Source organism: Gymnogyps californianus, chromosome 5, assembly GCF_018139145.2.
Source record: "Gymnogyps californianus isolate 813 chromosome 5, ASM1813914v2, whole genome shotgun sequence".
NCBI classification, from domain to species: Eukaryota; Metazoa; Chordata; class Aves; order Accipitriformes; family Cathartidae; genus Gymnogyps; species Gymnogyps californianus.
The window spans coordinates 32,173,328-32,190,386 of NC_059475.1; the positions used below are offsets into that span (position 1 = coordinate 32,173,328).

Below are 17,059 nucleotides of genomic sequence, written 5' to 3' on the forward strand. Positions count from 1 at the left end.
AATATGAGAGCATGAACACACACTAATGAGAACTCATTTCCTCAGCTCACCTGTGCCACGTAGACACTATGAAGTTTCTGATGTTTCCTAAGCTGATAGCTCCCCCGAGAATCTCCTTAAGCTGTTCATGACTATCTGAATAGGAAGTAGTCAAAGGTGAGACATAAATTGGGTATCCAATTGGCTGGTCACAAGAGGAGTTGATCATGTTCCTCAGAGCTTGTTTTGCATTTTGGATACTTCCTCTTTCTGGATTACGATTACGCAGGAAGACAAGCTCCTGCTGTTGTCCTGCCCACAGGCCGCGCACACACTCCTTATTCACCTGCAAAAGCCAAGTAGAAAGGCTGTGTCAGAAAGTGAAACAATGAGAGTGTGTGATGACTGCTTTGCTATACCTAGGCCTTCACGAGTGTATGTAATATTGCACTGCAGAACTGCAAGCATTCATATTCACTTCTTTAAAAGGCTGAACTTATGGACACAGGCTGCAACAGTGAGAATAAAGCAAATTTAAGAATGGGATGAGAAATAATATATCTTAAGTCATGAACTGATTTTCTGATTAAATACTTCCACTATATAAGAAGAAGCAGCCCCAGCATTGACAGATCAATAACAAAAAAAGTAATGATTTGAGTTGAAGTAGCAGTTTGGTACAGTTATCAAAATATACCACAACATACTGTCACGTTGTGGAATGCGCACAAAGCTTACCTTAATGACCCTGAAACTGAGATATCGCTTATTCAGCATAATGATTTTATATTCATTGGTGCCATCATCCATCACGTGACGCAGAGCAAGGAGGGAGGGAGAATTGGAAAGAACTGCACTCCGCCAAGCAGGGTCCCCTTCATGTGCTATAACTAGATTTTCTTCATGGGTTGTTATGGCTTCATAAAGGACAGAAGGATCATCATATTCATCTGGAGAAGTGAAGTGATCCTGTTTCCAAGAACACATGTTCAAGAAGATATGATTAACATTTCAGATGTAACTACATAAAAAAATCAAACATTTCACACCTCAAACTCTTGAAAGGCTCAGTGCATTACACTAAGTTAGACATCAAAAATATCAGATACCTCCTAAACAACATTGTTAGAGATGACCTCTTTTCCAACAGATTAGTTCTGCTTGCTTGTGTTTGCCTCCTTTTTTAACTTAAAAACAAAATGACTGGAAGGACCCGCCTATTATCGATCCACGTAAATTTATAGTTGAATTTTACACTAGATTTATATCTATTTATATTGCCTGCAGAAGCATTTTAGTTTTAGCTTCTTTGCTTATTCAGAAGTCTCCAACTGTAAAACACACGTAAGCACTGATTATTCACTGAGACTGCATTATATGAAAATAGCAATAAGAAGAAAAACAGTAAGGTTTATCTGTATTTTCTATTAAAAAGTTGATGACAGACTACTTCAGCATCAGATACTATCACACAACTTACATTACTGCCAGTCAAACAGAAACACAAGATTTGCAAGTTCAATTCAGTATTAGGTCACATTACTTTCTGGTTAAAAAAGGATAGTGGTTAATAGCTAAACTTCCAACACTGAGAACTGTGGAAGGCTGAAGCCTTGATATGCTATTGCACTGCAAGTGAATAAAAAACACCCTTTATAGATTAATACAATAATATTCAGAAAAAACTTTTTTTATTGTTAGAGATATTTGTATTTTTCTCACTTTTCATCCTCTGACTTAATTCAAGCCCATTCTGCATAGTAACCCAAATACACTGAGAACACTTCAGAATTGTTGAAGTGGTACTTCTGCTGGTTTCAACAATGATTCTGTAATTATTCTACTTTGCTACATGTACTCCTAACACAGGCATTCTGCTAAATTCAGGGAGTTTGTGTTACATGAAGGAGTTGATTCAATCACTGTTAGCTTTAGGGGACTTCTAGACTCTGCAACGAAGGTAAAAAAAGAAACTTGAATTATTACTACAAAAGTGCAACTAAGATTTGCCTACTTACTATGATTTTGAAGCAATCTGTTCTTCTAGGGTACCAACACTTCCCCCCTCCGCCCCGCCCTGAGTGCTTATCACTCAGTCCATGCTTTCTTGTACTTGCTGAGCTTAGTTAATAGACACACTAGACAGAATTTGAGATTGTTTACCTTCACCCTCACTTCACTATAAAGACCAACCCTAATTTCAGCTTATTGAAAGGCAACGTTCTCATTCTCACCTGAAACCTTACTGACGGGGTCAATGAGTAACACCAAAGTGTCTGTTATTACAACACTTCAAAGAAAAAGAACAAGAAAACCAACTCCCATTGGAGAAGAGGGCTGTTCAGCTCTGAATGGCATAACCACCTTTTCAGCCAATTATATATATATATATATATGTGCGGAGGGGAAGAGGGAGGGAAAATATCAGAGAGACTGTTCATAAGGGAATTATCTCTAGATGGATATGAAACAGGGCTTGACATGTTCTCTGATCTACATTTGATGTAATTTTCAAGCTCTGAGCATAAACTGCATTCCCTTTTCCTCTGTATCACCTTCCACGTGAGCTGTAATAGAACAAAGGACAAGACATGATATTCCCTCTTTTTCAGTTGTCCATCTCTATCACACGCCCTTTTATTCTCTTCCTCTTTTTTCTCTCTCCCAGTCGCTTATTTTTAAAAGAATGAATGCATAGAAATAAAAAGAACTAGACATATCTTCCTGTGTAGTCTCTCACCTGATGTAGCTTAAGTGACATCCGTATTCCAGGAACCACTACTTTCCTCAGCAATTCCATGTCAGCAAAGATCCATTCATCTCTAATTGAAGATATACGGAAGTCACCCTTAAATAGGGCATGCAGGCCGTACAAGAAGGATTCCAGATTACTGTTGAGGGGAAAAAAAAAAAAAAATGAAGAAAACAGCCCAAATATTAACAGAAATACAAACATATCCACAATTATCATCACTGACAAGAGCAGAAAATACTGAGCTGTACAGAAAGGCACACAACTCTTATCCTGTAAGTTATCGTTACAGAGAAGACAGGGAGAAGAGAACATTGAGTAAGGATGTACGTGCAAGCAAAGCTTGGACACTAGATGTCTATGTGCACTGAACAGGCAATGAATAAACCATACATGCAACAGACTATTTACATGGACTAAAGTAAACAGAAACACTGTGAGGAATGTCTGACTTTATTCTGAAGATTTTTAAAGAGAAAACTTTTCAGGGAATATAACACCACAATGGACCAGTTAAGGAGGATATGTAGCTTCAGTTGTGCATGCTTTAGTACAGAATAAAAATCTTGACAATTTCATCATGCTTAAAGGCATTGTTTCCTTTTACTAAGCTAACCTAAGAGTGAAAAATCAAATATGCTCTCATCACTCTTGTGACTGCATATCTGCAAGACCTTCAGGGGGCAACTGGTTGGTACTTAGAAAAATTAGTCAACAGTTTCTCTGCAAGTGAAGTAGAACAGGTTTTACAGTCAGTACCCAGCTGACCAATAGCTTCCGCATGTGATTATGCTTCTCTATCTTCTTTTTAAACCATCACCTTGTGATTTCCTGAAACATACAACTGTATTTTACATTGGCTTTCTGAAGTAAGTTGAGGCTGTCAGTCTGCAAGAAAGAGGTTGCTATATGATGACAATTGAACTGAAGGAGATTTGTACAAAATACAACTGCTTGCCACAGAGAGCTAGCTAAATCGTGAAACTTATCATAATGATCTCATCTAACTTCCGTCAAGACATGTGTGTTCTTCATTTTAAGAAGCTGTCCTCTTCTTCCCTCTATTTCCACATAGAGCACATACTTGGAGCAGGAAATGGAGTTTGCTTTTTGAATTCAACCAGTTCTTGTTTTTTTCATCAGTTATAACTGGTCCTTACCCACACCAGAATTCTCACCTTGCATTAGTTTGATAAAACAAAATGCTCAAGTTCAAGCTCTCCCTCATTTGCTATTCTTTTGTTACGTTTCACTGGCTGTTATAACGAAGACAAGTTACATAGCATATCTGTCCAGTTTAAGGAAAGATGACATTAAATATCTGTTTCTTTTATGAAGAGGTACTCATCTAATACCTAACCTAGGAACCCAGAGAAATTTTGAGGAAGGGAAGCTTACAACAACAATATTTTATTACCTAGACATATGATGTGAAGCTGTTCCCAGCGCTCTCCGCCCCAGAACACACAGTCCATAACACAATGTCACCAGAGGTGAGTCTTTACTTGAATCCAGTGGCTTGTAATAACAAAAGAAAAAAGAATAGTCAGGTGAACGGAGTAAAGAAATAGTCATAGAAAAACCGTTCTGCCAGAAGCAGTAAAAAGACCCAAACACATACAAAGGTACACACACTCAAGTGTGCGTACGTACCTACCACACCAGCTACTCTTGCTCAGACTTTCAATAGGAATTCTTTTCTAAAAGTTTTGCAAGTACATAGAATACTTGTAAAGGCAGACACACACACACTATATTTGAAATAAGACAAATTGTAAGCTGAACAGATGCATGCAACACTCAGATACTGTGTATCTTGTATGCAAACTGTTGATTAGCAGAATTATGGGTTTAAGATAAAATTATTTTTAGTGAATAAAGTGGATTCTCACTTACTGGTTAGGAGTATATAATTCTGAGTTAACGGAAAGCTTCCCTGGACTACAGTTTTATTCAGGGGAAACTCACCCTCAGCTCAAAGCCAGTAGTAGCTGTACAGGGTATATAATGCTCTAGATAATAGTATCATTCATTTAAGTGATTAGACCTGATTTTCAATACATACACAAAGTATTTCACAAGATCATGACTTGGAGAGAAACAATTTTCTCCAGCTGTTGTTTGTCATTTGACTGCAGAACACTTTAAAAATTAAACCTGTGAAAACGGGCTTCTAATTAATCTTGTACCTCCAAAGTAAAATTGAACTCTGAAGTCTTGGATCCTTCATTAAACACATAAATTCCAATTATATTCCTGTCCCTTTAATCTCAATCAATTTCTGCTTATTCTCAAAGGCAACACTACTTTGACTAGACCACATACAGTTTTTTTGTAAACAGTAAGAAGTCAAGGCATTCCTTTACAAACATACAAACGTTTGTATTTAAAAGGTGGAAGAATTTCGAGAGAGGAACAGGGTTGAATATGGGATGATCATTTTCACAAGCCAACAATTCCAGTGGTCCAAAGGAACGGTATAGTATGACCACTAAGAAAGAAGTAGTCCATCTTATAAGCTGGCAACAGGTACTTGGTTTTTTGGGGGTTTTGTTTTGTTTGGGGTTTTTTTTGTTTAAGTTAGGGTTGATTTGTAAACACTGACATCTAAGCACAAAACATCAATTCTAAAAACATACCCTTTTGTATGTAGATAAATGCCTGACTAAGATTCAACTGATTCATTTGAGCTGGTAAATGAAAATTCATTAATGAACAGGTTAAATCATACACTACTTACAGAATTTATTTAAATGTACATGTCAAGAGCAGAAGATCAAAACCAGTAAACTATAAATTAATATTTCAATTATAAATCTTTATTTTAAAAATCAATATTAAACCAGCCTGGTAAGTCAAACCAACAGGGAAAAAAAATGAGACCATCCTAGAATAGCGAACGGCTTTCCTCACACGTTCATACTTACCTTTTCTCTTCGAGAGCAGCAATATTCTATCCAGTTCAAATATATCATACAGAAACTCTCTCTTGAGATCCCTGCTAGACGGTGGTCATAATCCTCATCGATATTGGGGTTAAATGTTGGGTCTACATCAACATAATTGCGGTCTGTGCACAACCGCAGTCCTTCCTGCATTGTCTCATTAGCTAACCATTCCTCTAGCTTGGGGGATGTTGTGACATAATAGATGATTCCCTGAAACAGCAGTAGTAAAAAATATGAGTCAGTATTGCAATAAAAAAAGTCAGCGATCTCAATTGTTTCAACTCATTTGCATTATTTTCCTGGTAACGAAGAAAACTGATACACAGTAGCATTTATTTAGCTCACAGATGCAACAAATTTGCACAGAAAACACAACACAGGTTTGTATACAGGCATATTTTTCAAAGACTGTCAAGATTTCTGAAGCATGCACTGAAGGAATAAGAAAAGGAAAAAAGGATGGGACAAGACTCACTGTAACTTTGCAGAAAAACAAACAAATACATAGGAATTTTTATCTAGTTAACATGGAGGCTTAGATATTGAATTTCTAAAGAACTGAAATGCTAAATAGAAGACAAGACAGTTTAACACCGTTGTGTTTGGAGGGGGGAACACAACAACTTGTGTGTGAATAAGTATCTTGGAAATATTTCAACCTGAAAATTTTCAGCTCCCTGAAAGAGGGTAGCTTATGAAAGATCTCAATTAATAAACTTATTATCTGAAGGGATCTGAGGCCTAGAGTTCTCTTACAACTGCAGGGCAGGTTTGTTGTTCCCCCCCCCCCCCCGCCCCCCCAAACCCAACAAAAACAAAAGAAAAAAGACCCAAACAAAACCCAAAAAACACAGATGGGTTTGGACAGCTTTTAAAGACCAAAGCAGCTTAGCTTTCTCCAAGAGAAACACACTATTTATTTAACTTTTCATTTACAACACAGCTATTACATTTGGGTAACAGCTTTCAAGTTTCTGCTCCAGCTTCAGCTAGAAAGTGTCCTCGCTCTGTTCTAGACTACAGGGTCATTGTCCTGCTCATGCACCAGAGTATCAAGTAATCACCAGTACAGCAAACTCTGTCCTCCTTTGATGAAGGTGTTCATGCATCTATAATTTGTATCACATTCCATGATCCTCATATGAAAGACATTAGAAGTTCAAGACATTAAGCAGTTCCCAGACGTAATCCAGCCTACCTCCCCCCCACCTACTGATCTGAATCATACCTTCACATAGTAAGTGGTGAGAATTTTCCGCAGATCAAAGACTTGAAGCATGGAAGCCGCACTGTTGTCAGTGATGCTATAACCCTCCAGAACATACTTTGTCACAAGCACTTCCCAAGCCAGCCAACGCTGCCCAAAGGCAGCATTAAAGGAAAGCATGTGAGGAAGGTGGCCTGGTTCACAGCAACAAAAACCTTCATCTTCCTCTACACCTTCAGTGATGGCCTCTACTTCTCGTTGCTGGCAATAAGTTCCTTAGGAGAAAACAGAGAAACGAAGAAAGAGTTGAACACTTTATATGATTGCTTTAATGTTGACTTGCGTTTAAAAGTGTTTAGAATCCAACCCATCTCCAATTACGTTTCTGTAACACCAAGTGAACTATCTGCCAATGAACACAAAAGATTTGGATAGCTTAATTTATCACTCTAGGATCACATTTTAGTTAGGTGTCTCTAAGAATCAATTATGGTAGCCATGTTGCGCTGAAATGGAAAGAGAGACTTAGCATCAACTCTGCTAGAGCAAGCTAGTTTTCCTCACAAGTGACAGGGGCATAAAGAGGCCCTCCAGCCCATTTTCAAAGCAATTAATTTACAGGATGGAACTGAAAATAACATAAGTTTCCAAAGCAGAAGTCCACTTTTTAGTACAGACAGTTAAGGAAGTGCAACACACTCACCTCTGAATTCAAGCCCCCTCAGCTGGAAGGTGACCAAGCCATTTCCTATCTCTATAAGGTGTACTAGTGCATTGAGGTAGTCAGAGGCTAGAATGAAGCAGTCCCCAGTACTATAGTTTCCCCACCGACCCAACAACAAGTCTCCACATAGGCTGTGCTGAAGGGAACGAGTTAAATGTTCATAGAAGATGGAATTCAGGTTGTTATCATCCGAACCTGCATGAAGATTGGATTCGGGTTATTACCTGAATCTGCAGAAAAACATCAAGCTTGAATGTCAATTATCACTTCACATTGAATCCCACACTTTTCTTAACAGCAACATTGTTTCAAGGTTGTTCTCCACACCCGGCCTCCCCTTTTTTTAAGGGACAACTACTCCAAATGAATGTTGTGACATTTAGTATTTTTGACCAAATTTTTTCCCTTCTTAGTCACTCCTCCGTTTCCCAAATTACTCCTTCAGTTCCCCTCATGCATCTCCCATCAATCTATTCCACATAATATAGTGCAAAAGCAAATGAGCACAGAAGTACCTCAGTAATGACTGTTGTACTCGTCTCATTGCCATGACATTGAGACAGCCTCAAATAATGTTTGGTTTTTTTAATTACTTAAGAATAAAAAGCAGAACAGCTTAATGCATACCACGATTATAAATAAAGAAGTAAAGCAGACACACATAAAGCTAAGGGAGAAACAAGAAAAACTTATAGGAGAGTCTAAAGAATAAAGCAAGAAAGAGATGATGGAGGTGAAAATAACAGTAGACAGAACAACAGAAAGGTTGGGCAGGGCTGGAGAAGATCAGAGGGCAAACTGGTCATGAATCCTATAAAAGTATTTACATTTGAAAAAACCACCACTATCCAAAAAAACCAAACCCCACCAAAAAACCCAACATACCCACCAAAAAAGAAACCCACCAACCCCCCCAAACTAACCACAACCCCCGCGAGCCCCACACCCCCCAACCCACACACAAAAACACCCACACAAGAAAACCCAAAAACCCCACAAAAATCAGACTACAAAAGCTACCTGGATTTCGATCAAGCTGTGAAGCCAGTCTTGTATTTGAATGATCCACACGCTTTGTGCTGAAAATAATAAAATAAAGCATACTTAGCACAAAATTTATTACTGTAAGAAAGTCTAAGGGAAGAAAATACTAACAATAAAAATTGTTAAAAAATATTCCCACTGAAATAGTTTCAAAAAGTTATTTTAAAATAATTTTATACACAAATTTGCTGCTCTTCTCATATGTAAAAGTATTTTCTGCCTATAACAGCATTATGATCCAATACCTAATAAAGTTTGTCCACAGTAGGCCATCATAGAATAATCTTTAGCTTTAGATAAGTGTATATATTTTCTTAGATAGATATCATAAAGCTTTAGATGTGACAAATAAACTTAAAAACAATTAAATCAGCATAGCTAACATTCCACTAGACTTTACTGAAAGACAATTTTCAGAAAGTTGTTATTTCATTGGCTGAAGTTACAACCTTAACTCTTTAACCTAAGATCTGGAACACTGTATTTAAACTGTTCTAGTGTCAGAAGGGAAAAAAAAGCAATAAAGCACTGAAATGAAAAATTAATTCTCCATAAATGCCAGAACTATCCACTCATCTTGCCCCATGCTGTTTATCTAACATTTCACTGGTCTGATACTCCATCAACAATAGTGGACTTCGGAGAAATAAAACAGGGAGTATAATAGGTTAGAAATAGAAATAATAATATAACAGAAATAACAATAGGGAGGTATAATCTGACATGAAGAATCTTTTACTACTGATCCCACCTTGATCAAAAAAGATTTAAAGATTTTTATATTGAGGTTAGCCAGTTTTAGCTGTGAAATCAGCAATAATGAACACAAGTCAAATACAGTTATGAACTGCCCCCCCACCTTTCTGTACACAAATTCACTTTCTGATTAAAACTGCACTTTATAATACTATAATTTTTATGTTTAAAAAAATTACCAGGATGGCATACCTCTAAGTAGAAATTACTGAAGAAGATAAAGCAAATGTTGCTAGTATAAAAAAACCCAGCTGCTACAGTATTTCAGAAACAAGTTCATTGAAAACTTCCAGTGCTATAAACTAGTTTTCTCTGGGGAAAAAAAATACCAGCACTTGGAGAAAAAAAAAACACCCCAAACAACAAAAAAACCCAAACTAACACATTTTGCCACAGTTACATTATTAAAAACAAAGGACACAAACTTTAAAGGTCTTATTTCACCTACTTGTAGTCTCTTTCCCAGAATTTGACAGGCCTGGCATATGAAGTGATGAATATTGCACTTCCCAGAAAAGGATTCAGTGGAGTGGAGAAGAAAGCTGACACAGCTGCTTGGACAAACAACATTGCAGAATCTGTGGGACAACAGAATTAAGGAAAGCGAAGCAACGACTACTTTTTTTCAAGGCTTCTGTGATAGTACCTGAAATAGACAGTAACATCAACTAAGAGCAAAACAAGATCTCTAAGAATTTTTATGCAGCAAAGTATCTTTACAGTACCTCCAGCAATAAGGGGATTATTTTTTGTTCTTAAGAACAGGAATAGCTGAAAATTTGGCACTAGACGTGGCGGTCATTCTCTTTCTCAAAATTCTACAGAGAATACTAACTCACACTCCATTCAAACCAGTCTACAAAAGCTTAAAATGCAAAACTCAAGAACTAAAACCATAGTTAGTGACTCTTGAAAAAGTGAATGACTGTCAGAAGAAAAGCTATGTCATTTTCAGAATGAAATAACTCCTGCTCCATGTTTCTTTTATGTCAGAATTCTATTCCTACTCTATCTACTACTGTATAACTTGTAGCAAGGCAGAAAGCGTGCACAGTTTTTCATATATACTCACTAGACAAACCTGTTCATTCAGTAGACTTAGCCCATAATACGTAATCCATTATAATGCAACATTCAGAAGTTATAAATACATGACTTCAGGAAAGTCTGCATTTTCAAAGGATACGTGGCACAGCAAAGGGCTGGGCAAAAGCATGGAAGGCAGATCCCCATGTGATCTGCCAGGGAGCAATGTAGGTATATACAAATCTCAATTTATAAAAGAGTTCCCAAAGCTACAGGAAAAAAAAGAAGAAGAAAAAAAAAAAGAGAAGAAAAATTTAGTGATTTGGCTGAGAATCAACATGCTTTGCAGTACACAAATATCCTGAGAAATCTACTGGTCACCCTAAAGTTCTTACTGGTCTACCAGAAGCCTTGAGACTTACAAAAAGGATGTAATAATGAAGCAAGTAACATAATATGCGCTTCATTGTTCTACTAACAGAAACTCATGAGATGTTTAGAAAGTTACATATGCTTTCTCAAGCAAACATAAGTGCTTTGGGAAGGAGAAGTCTTAGCTGTCTTATAGCATACAGATTACAGTACCAATAGGACTGATGATCCAGAAGACTACCTATCAGTTAGGACTAGCTGTTTTCCCTTTTGGAGGACCTGAAACACCTAGAAATAGACAGTTAAAAGTTACCTTGCTGAAGAGTATGGACATGAAGAAGAGATCTAGCAGCATGGTCTCAGTAAAACTTTTGTAATCAAAAGTAAAGAAGAGCACTGTGAAAATAACAGTGACATACTGGCACGTTGGGCTACTGAATGATGAACGCAGTAACTTCAAGCCAGCTATTGTGATCATTAAAGCACCCAACCTGTATAAGAAATTCACACAAAACAGTTACTTATCTGCTGTCCGAAAGGGGTTTAAAGACCACCTAAATTGTTGCTGTCACACAATGCCAATCTCTTCAAACTCAAGGTTTAGATTTGGGTTTGCTTTTGGAGTTTTGGGGGGGTGGGGGGGAGGTGGTGTTTGGTTTTTTTGGTGTTTTTTGTTTGTTTGTTTTTAAAGACAATTTCAGACTTTTTTATTGTTGTTTTTTTTTTTTTCAAAGGTTACTATCCAAGTCTTTCTATCAGTATTCTCAAGCCAATCAATGTTCAAGCATTAGCATTATTTGTAAGACTCTTGCTAAAAACAAATAGCAAAAAAAAAAAAATCAGAGGTGAAATATCCTTGTACTCTGAACAGAAACCCAGTCTTTAATTCAGGTTATGAATATTGAGATGCAAAAATGCTAGAAGGGCTCTAGATTAATCAGCAAGAGGATGTTAATGAACACTGGATTATCATTATTTCCTGCATGACTATACTGCTCTAGCTTATATTGGGGGAACTGCAATTTAATTATAAACTACCAGTGATATTCTTTTTCAGAGATAGTAACTGACAGATCAAAGGGTTATAAAAATAACGTTAAAGTAATGTAATGGCAATATTCCTTCCAAAGGTCTTGTAGTGACAAGAGTAACAAACCCAAAGCAAGAACTTACTAGATCCAGTGATTATTAAACTTAAAAAAACCCAAACCCACACCCAAAAAATCCAACACTGCCCTGCCCCCCTCCCTCCCCCGCCAATACATATTCCATTTTGTTTCAAGATTTATTTTCTCTACAACACTTCTGTTCTAAATCAATAGAACTTCAAAAAAGCCACCTGGTCACTGTTCGTGGAGGCAAAAAAGGCAGGGCCTATTAGTGAACTCATTTGCTGAGACAGTCAGATACACTGCTCGAGGGCTTATAACTAAGGCTCAATTTAAGAGGCAGTGTGCAATTCCATCTGGATACAGATTATACTTAGGGGCTGGAAGGCCTGGGGAATTACTTGATGAGAACACAAAGCTGTAGAGGGGCTGCAAGCTGGCATGCCAACTCAGAACATTACACAAGTCTTAAATTTACACCTGACAAAATACCAGAATGTATTGTCACTATCTTGAACTTGCAGTCCAGATAATCATATTATAGACTCTGAAGATCAACAAGGAAATTCTGATACCACACTCCTAGATAATCCTGCAACCTGCAATCTTTATAGTGTATGCTATGCATCAAATGATTTATCTTAGTGTGGGTTCTCAGTTTAACACTGTAATACTCCATTCAATTTAAGTCAGCAAGGCGACTTGGTTCTGTAAGAGCTTTCAAATAAAGAAAAACTTTATTTATTCCTTGCCTTAGTTTTAAGGCAATAGCATTAACTGTCTTCCCATTGAGGCCAGAACTTACTATTTAATTTCCCATCACAGTAGACATGCTCAAGATTACTTGATAGCCTTTTCTACTTACTCAGTATCCAGTTTCTTTGGACTAGCAATATTCTTAGCGCTGCTACTAAGCTCATTGAGGACTATCAGTGGATAGATAACATTCTTCTCTACGAAAAGGAGCCAAATGTGAAGTTTCTCAAACCACATAACATGTGCAGCATCTGTCAAGACATATTAAAAAGAAGAAATCAGATTGCACTGTCAAATCAAACTCAGCTAACAGAATAAAGATTCTTGATCCAAGTAATCTGTGGTGCCAAACACTAACTGTATGCTCATACTGGACTTCCATAGTTTTATCTAACTGAAATAAAGGGAAGCTCCTTCTAAGCTACTGCCGGTAGTCCCAGTAGAGTTTTTGCACTGTTACACATCTATCCAAAATGTATTACAATATAACAGTTTGCAAGCTACTTGCTTACTGCACATGGCAGGAAACAAACTGGGTTACCACCTCTTCCATAATTTCAACATTGATACTGACGAAGCTGTTTGACATTACGCATTTTATCTCATGCAAAAGGATGTTTTCCTACCATATTTGAACCGAAAGATTTCTGGTTTACGACTCTACAGTATAAAAGAGCATACGTAACCTGCCAACACAAATGTCTGAGACTTACAAACTTCTTTTAAACTTCTACAATGATTGGAAAATACATAACAGGACTGCTATGTTTCAAATTAATGCAAATGAAGATAATGACAAAATTTGTTTTACAAGGCAGTACAAATACAGGCTGGAAGAGCCTATGTCAAAAGTTATGTTAAACATTGCTGCATACATAAAGGGTTAAAGGTATACTTGAAAGAGGCTAGAAAAAGGCCCACCCCTCTTCATTGCTATGAATGACTGCACATGCCTAGATGAGCCCCAGCAAAAACTGAAGTTCCTTTTCTACAACAGAAGCCATAAGGACAATTAGGCATTGACACGGCATGAATTCTCTTCACATTACAGGGACCAAACTGGGAGATGCTACAAACATATTTAACATCACGGGATATGACTTTCACCTTTCCTGAAAACACTACTACATATGGAAATACTGAAGTCGGGTATCAGCAAAAGGGCACCGACTGTAGCTTCTCTAGTTTCGTAGATTAAAAATCTAAGGCATACAATTGCACTTTTCACTTCTTCCTCCAAACAGAGTTTGGCATCATATTACAATTACTATTCATATTTATCCATCTTTACACCCAATCACTGAAAAAAGCCCACAATTGAGACATCAGTGAAAAGACCACACTGAAGAACTGGTACAATGGTAGGAAGTTTGCAAATCAATTCTGTAATTCTCTGCTCCTGAAAGCAGCAGAATGCTCGCTTTCTTTTTGTTACTGTCTTACCTTGAAAGCTAACTGAAGAGAAAAAAACAAAATAGCTTCAGTTGTTTCTAAGCCATTTTTGATAGAAATTTCTTATGTCTGCTGTTAATAAAAATGTTCCAACAGTGGAGACCCCACAATCTACCGCTACATTGATCCATACTGGAAGACTGATCAGCAGTATAACTTTGTATTTTCTGCAGCCTCCAGGGAAAGATTTCATGGAAACGTAGACTTTAACACAAGGTGCAAGTGCGTGCCTACGCAGATCACCTAGAAAGACTGGTCCCTTAGTGTGTACAAGTAGGCCACTTGTACTACTTTCTGTTGTTAAACATGTCAACAATACCATTAAGAATCAAATCCATGCCAAGATGAAATCTCCGACAGCATTCACCGTACCTAACCCTCTAAAACATTTGAAAACTTACTATCTTGAAGAAATACCTAGTGAAACACACTCTACCTTTATAAAAAGGTAAGGCAATCATTAGCACAAACTTTGCAACTTAAGATTTTGAAGACTGTGCTTTAATGGAACTGCTCTGAGATAATGGTAGCACATGTAATATATTATCATCATCAGGTAAGAAATACATAAAAAGTCGTGGAATCAAAGCATGAGGAACTGAGAAACTACACATGTCTAGATTAGATGTCATTAAATACTCCAGTAGTGAGAACAATAAAGAAAAGAGATTAAGTATATTAATAGGTAACACAAGTTGGTCAGCAACTACAGTAAGTTCAAAAAAGTGTCACGAATGATACTTACTTCGGACTTCAAACTGATAGTATTCCTTGGTTTTCAGCAGCGGGTGAGAAAAGCAATGCCAAGGAAGTTGCTTTCGGAGTTGAGGCAGAACATAATGGGTCACAAAGCCTACCGTACCCACCAATGCATAGAGAACATAACTTAAAATAGGCTAAAAAGAAGAATTGAAGAAATTAAGGTTTGTGTTTTACAAACAAAATCATACACTAATAATGTAATACCTTTTCCAATGTCTAAGCAGGTGTTCCTGTAAGTTGGGAATGTATTTCTTCATGAGAACCTGTACTACCAACTCTAAGATCAAACAAGAAATGCCTGTGAGAGAACAAACCATCTATTTCTAACAAATTTTCACTAAATTGAGAAGTAAAAATAGTACACCAATCTTCCTTCACAGTCCATTGCTTCTGACCCATCTGCATTTCACTTTACAAATGATAAAGCTATTATCCTCTAAAGGCTGAACCCAATTTACATTTTGATCTGCTGGATAAAAGGAGGTATAAGCATAAGGAAAAAACAAATTACCAATCTTATATTCTCTTGAGAAGGTGAATAAGAAGTCTCCCACCAAGACCAAACTCTTTCACAGAAGTCACAAAATACTACTATATGAACATGGTATGAAGACTGGATTTCACAGTAACACTTTCTATATGTTAAAATTTTCTCTCAATTTCTAGATATGTCATAGCAAAATTAGGATTGCATTACCTTGTCATAAGCTCTTGATTGAGATATTCTGTGAAGCCTAAGCCTATTGAACTATATAACTGGTGAAGAGCATATAGACAAGTTTCTCAAACATGGGAGAAAGCAACATTCGGGAGGTGTGCTGAAGTCCAGCCATACAACAGAAGAGATATTTTCCTTAGAAAAAACTAGTAGACTTGCTTAAGCAGGACACTCCACCTGAAAATGTGAAGCTACCTAAACGCATATCTTTTTAAAATTAGTTTCTTTAACTGTAGGCAGCAGCAGGAGGGTAAAACCCTTCTAAAATGCATGCAAGAAACTTTCATTTGCCTGACATAAGGCTGTTCATAAGCTAATCAATGGTTCCATTACAGGAATACCAAAAGAAGAAATTCAGTAACTGCAACTCTTTAGGCAAATGCCTTTACTTAAACAAATTCAAGCACAGGATCTGGTCCCATGTCATCATGGTCAAGTAGGAGTCATATACACACATTAAAAAAGTATCCAAAGCAGTAATATCAGCTAGACTGACAACTAAAAAACTTGAAATTCAAAGGCTCTTTGAAGTCCTGTAAATAACCATTCCAGTAAAGGGGTACTCCCCTATACTACAGTCTACAAACAGCCATGCTAGTATGCAATTGCTGAGTCAAGGTTCAGCCCCTCAATCTTTAAGAATCAAACCTTTTAATTTTTTTTTTAAAGTTTCATTTTTCCTTACTCCAAAATGATCCTGACACTATCTAACTGAGATAGATGAAGCAAAATAGGGCATTTTGTGTCAGAGACTAAAATAAAAATCCTGAATGTAAGAAGAAACTAGGAAAGAGCAGGAGAAGAAGAGTTTTTGAGCACATAAAACTGGAACGTGAAGATTTTCAGTCATGTACCTGTCACACTATATATTTAAAGACCATCTAAAACTAGTCAGGAGACCCAGTGCACTACCAGAATAAGCGTTATATCACATTAGAGTATTTGTATATAGAAGACAAGTGGCAGACATAATGGAACACCTTACCTGTAAAACTGTAAATACTGTACTGACGTGAATTGCAAAATAGAGTACACCAATGACTATACACACAATCAGGTCAGACTGCAATCGTTCACTCTGGGGAGTCAAAACAAAATAATTTTAGAAAATACCAGCTTTGGCTGTCCTTTTCAGATTCTTAATGCCCATCAGCAGTAACACTGAAATTGATTAAATATTTTCAAATTATGCCAGTGTTAATTATTTCCATTGAAGTTATCATCAGAAATTTCACAAGATAAATCTTACAGCTAAGAGCATTAGTTCAAATGAGTTAAGTGGAAAGATGCATACCCAAAGTGAGGCACCAGAAATTAATATACCCACTATATTCTCTCTCTCATTCTGGACTGTGAGGGAGTATAAGGACCCCCCTACAGCACTGATGAAAGAGCTGGAAGGGCCAATCAAATTTCCCATTTATGATCTAAGAATTGCTGAGACTATGGGGTAA

General features: G+C 37.0%; 1 protein-coding gene across 3 annotated transcripts in view; it reads right to left on the reverse strand.

Moving 5' to 3' along the window:
• PCNX1 (pecanex 1) overlaps positions 1 to 17,059 on the reverse strand; it is an 89,705-nt gene that overhangs the window by 10,123 nt on the left and 62,523 nt on the right. For all 3 annotated transcript variants that reach the window (XM_050898171.1, XM_050898170.1, XM_050898169.1), the window contains 14 exons: positions 16,591 to 16,683; positions 14,871 to 15,021; positions 12,783 to 12,924; positions 11,122 to 11,299; positions 10,597 to 10,705; positions 9,859 to 9,988; positions 8,631 to 8,689; positions 7,590 to 7,805; positions 6,908 to 7,161; positions 5,659 to 5,889; positions 4,149 to 4,249; positions 2,720 to 2,870; positions 718 to 948; positions 51 to 325 (listed from right to left, as the gene is read on the reverse strand). In XM_050898171.1, the coding sequence (XP_050754128.1) occupies positions 51 to 325; positions 718 to 948; positions 2,720 to 2,870; positions 4,149 to 4,249; positions 5,659 to 5,889; positions 6,908 to 7,161; positions 7,590 to 7,805; positions 8,631 to 8,689; positions 9,859 to 9,988; positions 10,597 to 10,705; positions 11,122 to 11,299; positions 12,783 to 12,924; positions 14,871 to 15,021; positions 16,591 to 16,683 (2,321 nt within the window). The remainder of the gene's footprint in view (positions 1 to 50; positions 326 to 717; positions 949 to 2,719; positions 2,871 to 4,148; positions 4,250 to 5,658; positions 5,890 to 6,907; positions 7,162 to 7,589; positions 7,806 to 8,630; positions 8,690 to 9,858; positions 9,989 to 10,596; positions 10,706 to 11,121; positions 11,300 to 12,782; positions 12,925 to 14,870; positions 15,022 to 16,590; positions 16,684 to 17,059) is intronic.